Source organism: Phaseolus vulgaris, chromosome 4, assembly GCF_000499845.2.
Source record: "Phaseolus vulgaris cultivar G19833 chromosome 4, P. vulgaris v2.0, whole genome shotgun sequence".
NCBI lineage: Eukaryota > Viridiplantae > Streptophyta > Magnoliopsida > Fabales > Fabaceae > Phaseolus > Phaseolus vulgaris.
In genome coordinates, this window is record NC_023756.2 from 43,873,055 (window position 1) to 43,880,378 (window position 7,324).

Below are 7,324 nucleotides of genomic sequence, written 5' to 3' on the forward strand. Positions count from 1 at the left end.
GAATAAACGTAGAAATCTATTAAAGGGATTCTTCAAGTTTAGTTTAAAGCTAATAAACGATTTTTTCAAACCTAAGCTTTGACTCACTATTTTTTCCTTTTCTCAAAAAAGATTTCTTTTTAAAATATAAAGCTCTATCTTTATATTAATTTAATTATTTATGATATAATTAGTAACTTATTGTTAAAATATTCTTTAACTCGTCAGAAAAAACTTAAATGTTTTTATTTAGAATTATTAAATATTAATTTTTATTTTAACAGTTCAAAACATTTTTATTATAAGAAAAACTTTGTATTGGGATTGTAATTTTTTTTTTATATGGTTGTTTAATATGCTCTTTAAATTTTTCATCAAAAAACCCTTTTTAAAAAACCTTTAAAAAATAATATGTAGAAAAAATTATTGTTGTAGGATATATCAGAAAAAAACATAAAAAGAAAATAAAAATAAAAGATTTCAGTGACATGTATGAAAGTTTGTAGCTTTACATATTTGTCTTCAAACTTCTTAGTTATCACATTCACATTCTCTCTCTCCTCTCTCTGTCATCCACTACTGCTGATATTGATGTCTATGAGTTCATCAATAAATGTCAGTAAATAAACCACCATGCACATTCCAACTCAACCCTTCAAAAAGGTAAAACCTGAGACAAGAAGAGGGTAGTGGTATCTAAGGAGGTTTCATCATCCTTGGAGATTCCGAACTCCCACAAAAAGGTTGTCGGATTTGAATCACTTCACTTTTTCCAAGGACAATCCACACATCATGGCTCAAAATGGAAGTGGGGATAGGGTGGGGGAGGGTGGTTTTGAGTCCCTTGAGCATGTAGATGAGCATGATCACAGACTGAGCCTAAAGGGTAGCACCAAAGGCAAAGAGGAAGAGATTTCTGTGGAGAGGGTGTTCCAACACCTTCTGGTGCCATCATGGAGGAACCAGTTGACTGGGAGAGCCTTTGTGGTCAGCTTTGCACTCAGCATATTGTTCAGTTTCATTGTGATGAAGCTCAACCTCACCACTGGTATTATTCCTTCTCTCAATGTCTCTGCTGGCCTTCTGGGGTTCTTCTTTGTGAAGACTTGGACAAAGTTCTTGGAAAAATCTGGCATGTTGAGACAACCCTTCACAAGGCAAGAGAACACTGTCATCCAAACCTGTGTTGTGGCTTCCTCTGGCATAGCCTTTAGTGGTACCTTCTTCTTTTCACTCTGTCTTTTGGGGATTTGTTTACTGTTACCATGATATTGATATCTGTAGTTTTTTAATTGGTTAACTGTTGATTTTTGCCCCTTTTTGTTTCATGGGGTGGAAAGTTTTTATTTTTTGGTAATTGACTATAGATTTATCAAACAATAGGATTTTTGGTGCCTTTTCAGATTCAACAGTGCTAATTTGTGGGGGGATTTGGATTTGAGAAAGGCCTTGGTTAATTTCTCATGTTGACCTATTTTGTAATCTGATTCCTCAGAGAAAAAATGGAATTACTTTCTCAGTGTTAAATCTAAGTAATAATCACTTGAGTGGCTAATTGAATCAGTATACAATCAACTGTGTTATTTTTCTATGAAGATTTCCTAATTTAATAAATTGGAAGAAACTTCTTTTCATTAGTCCTGCTTCCCCCAGTCAATTTTTTTGTAATCAAAGGTTACTTCTTTTCACTGTGAGACATAACCTTCTAGAATATACTTACTGTGGAAAAGCCATAGGTGAGCCACAAAGTCATCAAATTTGTCCATGCTTTGAAAGATACTTTTTCTTTGTTTTGAATTTCAACTTCTGACAAGAAATTTGGAAACCTTGTTGATGTGATTGAATTAGTGTATGCTTCCACCATTTTCAACCCCACATAAGCAAAAATTCTGAGTCACTTTAACTCATCTTTCATCATTATTTAAATTTTTTTTTATCAATCTTGTATCATTAAATGTATTGCATAGTATTTTGAAATGAAGCAATGCAAAAACTGTCACATCTGGTTAATGTTGTGTTAGGTTTTTAGGCAAATTTGACTTCAGTGCATACTGAAACTCTATAGTGAGATGTTGATATTATACAAGTGAAAGGAATCTTAGGTCCTATTAAGATCATTTTTTTCAAAAGTGTTTATAGGAGAAGATAAAATGAAATAAATTTCTCTAATAAACCTAACTTTGCTCCCGTGTAAGTAAAATGAACTTTTGGAGAAGCTAAAACAAATGAACTTTGACTTATCATTTTATGTATAGACTAATTTTATCTAATGAGAGAAGATCATTTCTTCTCCTTTCTTAATTTTTTTTTATAAATGATCTATGAACACTTTTTTATATAGATATCATGATTATAGCTCAGTTAAATAAAAGTTTTCATTCTGTGATTGATTTGTATGAACAGGAGGGTTTGGAAGTTACCTCTTTGGAATGAGTGAAGAAATAGCAAACCAATCCACAGACACAAGTGATTTTAAGGACCCAAGTTTAGGGTGGATTATAGCTTTTCTCTTTGTTGTTAGCTTTCTTGGACTCTTCTCTGTTGTACCTCTCCGAAAGGTATCTGATACATTCTTGAAATATTGATTGCATTGTTCATTAAGGGTATGTTTAGATGAATTTCTCAATGAGTACTTTCTAAGAAAAGAGAATAAGAAAGTGCAATGAATTAATTAGCTTCTGTCATAAATTAAAATTTGCTTACTCATAATTAAAATTAGCTTTTAGAGATATAAATGAGTGAACCTTTGTAATTTCATTTTACCTTCTTATTTTCATCTTGAATTATTTATTGAGAAGAGCCTGTCCATACAAAACTCAATTTAGAAAACCTGCATGGTTTCATTTTTTTAATCCTTATCACTTTATTACATTTTCAATAATAAGTTATGGTTAAGTTATGCTTCTATTATTTGTGTTAGATTATGGTCGTTGACTTCAAATTGACATATCCAAGTGGTACTGCAACTGCACATCTCATCAACAGCTTCCACACTCCTCAAGGAGCCAAACTTGCAAAGTAGGCACTGTCTTTGACTCCATGTTAGTAGAAGTGACTGCATAAGTTGTTAGAATTCAAACTAATTTACTGTTTCTTTTGTACTCTTCCAGGAAGCAGGTGAAAATGTTGGGAAAATTCTTCAGTATGAGTTTTTTATGGGGTTTCTTTCAATGGTTTTATACAGCTACTGACCAGTGTGGATTTCAAGCCTTCCCTTCTCTGGGGCTTAAAGCATATGAAAACAGGTATGCTGTCAGATCTTCATTCTAAATGAAGTTTCTTGATCTAGATGTGTAAACATGCATAAATCTAAAAGCAAGATACTTCGAATTATGTTCTAATCCAGAATGGCTAATCATATCTTAACTTATTTGTAGGTTTTATTTTGATTTTTCTGCAATCTATGTTGGAGTGGGAATGATTTGCCCATATATCATAAATATATCAGTGCTTCTTGGGGGAATTCTTTCTTGGGGTATAATGTGGCCTCTCATAAAAACCAAAGAGGGTCATTGGTATGCCAAAGGCCTTGGTGAAGGCAATCTTCATGGCATCCAAGGTTATAGGGTAAGTTCCTTGATTTAAAGCACCTCCATTACCACAATTCCTTACATTATTCTTTCTAATGTTCATCAGTTAAACGGATTTACCATGTACTTTGAATTCAGGTATTTATAGCCATTGCCTTGATCCTAGGAGATGGTTTATATAACTTCATAAAGGTGATAACTCATACCCTCTCGGGGTTGTATCATCAATTCCAAGAGAGACAACAGGAGAATGAACTTCCAGTTGCAGATCAAGACTCCCCCTCAAATCCTCAGCTATCTTATGATGACCGGCGCCGCATCCAACTTTTCCTTAAAGATCAAATTCCCACATGGTTTGCAGTTGCAGGTTATGTTGCTATTGCTGCCATTTCAACAGCCACTCTGCCACACCTCTTCCCCCAACTAAAATGGTACTACATAATTGTTATCTATCTAGTTGCTCCCACCTTGGCATTTTGCAATGCTTATGGTTGTGGCCTAACTGATTGGTCCCTTGCATCCACCTATGGAAAGCTCGCCATCTTCACAATTGGAGCATGGGCCGGTGCCTCAAAAGGTGGAGTTCTTGCCGGCCTAGCCGCCTGTGGAGTGATGATGAACATTGTTTCCACTGCCTCAGACCTGATGCAGGATTTTAAGACCGGCTACCTTACACTGGCTTCGCCACGCTCCATGTTTGTGAGCCAAATAATCGGAACAACTATGGGTTGTGTGGTTTCTCCTTCTGTATTTTGGATTTTCTACAAAGCTTTTCCTGATCTGGGGAAGTCTACAAGTGAATATCCTGCCCCATATGCAATCATATACCGGAATATGGCCATATTGGGGGTGCAAGGTTTTGGCTCTCTACCAAAAAACTGCCTCTTGCTTTGCTACATATTCTTTGCAGCAGCCGTTGTGATAAACTTGTTTAAAGATTTTCTTGGTAAGAAAGGGAAGTTCATTCCACTTCCAATGGCTATGGCAATACCTTTCTACATAGGGCCATACTTTGCCATTGACATGTGTGTTGGAAGTCTGATATTGTATGTGTGGGAGAGGATTAACAAGGCTAAGGCAGATGCTTTTGCACCAGCTGTAGCTTCTGGTTTGATATGTGGAGATGGAATATGGACTCTTCCTGCTTCAATACTTGCTCTGGCTGAAGTTAAGCCACCAATTTGTATGAGGTTCTTCTCCAGAGCAGCAAATTCGAAGGTTGACACTCTCTTAGGGAGTTAAGGTGTTGCTTGAATTGGACTTGGTTGGTATCTTGTGAAAAATGACTGGCTTGTAAATCTGTGAAACATCATGAAGTTTGTGGTTTTAAACTTTTACAGCCATATAGTTGAACAAAACATATGTTTAGATTAGAATAGTGTGTATTATATATTTTAGAAAGAGATTAGTATATGTTTAGATTGCATTTGTTTTATATAGACCTCACAAAACATGTTCATTTCGAATATGCTTCCTCTGAACATGCCATGATTCTTTATGTACTGCCTAAGTTTTAAATTGCTGTTGCAGTTTCAGTTTCATTGCTTATCTTTAATGTTGCAGAAAACAGCTGACAAATATTGAGACAAGTTCCTATGCAGAAAAGACTCAAAATCTTAAAATTAGATGATACATAAAATAATATCTTTAATAAAGAGATTTATCAAAAATATTGAACTTAATTTCTTTAAGCAAGATCTGATATTGAACTCAATTTCTTTAAGCAAGATCTGATGTTCAAGTAAGAAAAGTCTGATGTTTAAGAGGGAAAAAACGTGATGGAGAGTAAAGATGTCACTGTCCTGACAGATATTTTGAATCAACAGCATGGTTGAGAAAAAGGTTTTATTTTTCTGGTTTAGATTTTGTTAAAACTATCTTTATGTATAAATAGTCATCAAATCCATCAAAATAAATTGTAAATATTGAATGAATTTTAAAAACTATTTCATAGTTTTATTTTTGCATAGAAAAAGTCATTGTGTTTGGGGAATCATGAAGTAGTCACATCCCTAATTACACTTGCTCATTATTATCTTTTAAAACTTTGGCTATTAGTTAGTGTTATGTGGATAACTTTTCTCTCCTTCTAACTGCTAAGTGCTCTTTCCACTTCATCACTTCTTTCTTTCAACTCATAACTTCAATAACCCAAAACTGCATTATTGTCAAAAATGATTGCAATCTTGACTGAGTTGTGGTTTATCAGAACCAGCATTTTCATACATAAAGACTCGAACTTAAAAAATTTAAAGAAAATTAGTGGGAGAATATTTTGTAAAATATGTCAATAATTAATTTTCATCGAAATTTAACTGATTATATTTATAGTGGAGTCCTCCTTTCAGTAAATATTTTTTAAAAACATTTTCAGAAATTGTTATTTAAAGGAATTAAATATATATTATTGATAATTTGGGATAATCAGAATGTGAAAAAACTGATTTAATGTCTTTACTATGGATAATAGAAGAATAAGAAAATTCATGGATTGTTGAGCAAATTTAATGAGTCAAGTAAAGCTTATAAAGTTTTGTTTTTATTTGACTAATTATAAAAGACGTGGGCATGAACCAAGATGCAACACCTTTTTTGAAAATGAACTATGCAGACAATCTTGACTTCTGAATCCTTTTCTTTACTGAGAATAATTTATTGTGTTGCCATATAAGAACATTGCTAAAAATTGGTGGGTTTCTTGTTCAGGGAAGACATTGTTTAATTGTTTTCCCTTTTTGCATGAAAAATAAAATATTTTATTAGAGTTTGGCTTAGTGAGGAAATGATCATATTATTGAAGTATTATATGAAGCTTTCAAAATGGCAGTTGAATAAAAGAGTCCATCTCTATTCTTTTTAAATTGTTATAGATAATTATAGATACATATAACACCCAAAATGACAATTTTACCTTTTTTTCATCTTTTTTATTGACACTCCTCTTCCCTTTTATTTTGATTCATTTATCTTTTAATATATAAAAAATTGTAGAATAAAGAATGAATTTTTTAGGTTTAAGAATACATTTTTGAACTCTAAAATTCAAAATACAATTTTGTATTATGAATTACAAATCCAAAAAATATCTTTCAAATTATAAAATAGTTTGAAATACAAAACTATATTCCAAATTCTAGTACTCAGAAGGTATTTTTGAATCTAGAATTCAGAATATAAAATTATATTTCAAATTCTAGAATTAAAAATGCATTTTCGACCAAAAAAATACATTTCAAACTCTAGAATTTGGTACAATTTCAAAAGGTATACAAATTATACAATTCAAAAATGAGAAAAAAAATCTTGTACCTTTTGCTTAAGGGTAATTCTGGAATTAAAAATTTATGGAGGTGCAGGGATAAACTATGGAGGTGGAGGAAGAAATTGCCCAAAGCTAAACACCATGACAAATGCATTCTTTTCATAAACATAAAGTAAAAAAAAAAAAAGTAAACTGATAGGCATATCAGATCTTGATGCTAGCAGAAATAATTATATTAATGCAACATATTTGATTTTCTTTGACTACTATATTGAAATTAATAGAACAAAGGAAAAAGGAACAAGGGTTTATGAAGTAAGAAAATTGTGTACAAACTGAGGTCAGTCATCAATTCTAAAATTATTTCTTTACTCAATAAGTCAAGAAAAGGGAACAAACCTGGTTCATTCATTCATTTTTTTATTCCCATCAAGTTCCTTTTAAAATTCAATAAAGCAAGAGTTTGATTCTACACAGATTCTCTCCTAATCACACATTAAAATGTCAATTATGTGATTTTAAGCAAACATTCAATGCTTAATTTAATTCTGAG

General features: G+C 32.4%; 1 protein-coding gene across 1 annotated transcript; it reads left to right on the forward strand.

The window, feature by feature from the left end:
- Window positions 1–467: 467 nt before the first annotated feature.
- LOC137837832 (probable metal-nicotianamine transporter YSL7) lies at window positions 468–5,027 on the forward strand. The gene is made up of 6 exons (XM_068646980.1): window positions 468–1,195; window positions 2,383–2,537; window positions 2,900–2,997; window positions 3,090–3,224; window positions 3,357–3,546; window positions 3,648–5,027. The coding sequence occupies exons 1-6, from the start codon at window positions 772–774 to the stop codon at window positions 4,749–4,751; spliced, it is 2,106 nt and encodes a 701-aa protein (XP_068503081.1). The 5' UTR covers window positions 468–771; the 3' UTR covers window positions 4,752–5,027.
- Window positions 5,028–7,324: the final 2,297 nt, after the last annotated feature.

Coding starts and splice junctions, on each gene's coding strand:
- LOC137837832 (XM_068646980.1), top strand. CDS start 772: ATGGCTCAAAATGGAAGTGGGGATAGGGTGGGGGAGGGTGGTTTTGAG. Junction 1,196..2,382: donor CTCTGGCATAGCCTTTAGTG/GTACCTTCTTCT, acceptor TTGTATGAACAG/GAGGGTTTGGAAGTTACCTC. Junction 2,538..2,899: donor CTGTTGTACCTCTCCGAAAG/GTATCTGATACA, acceptor TATTTGTGTTAG/ATTATGGTCGTTGACTTCAA.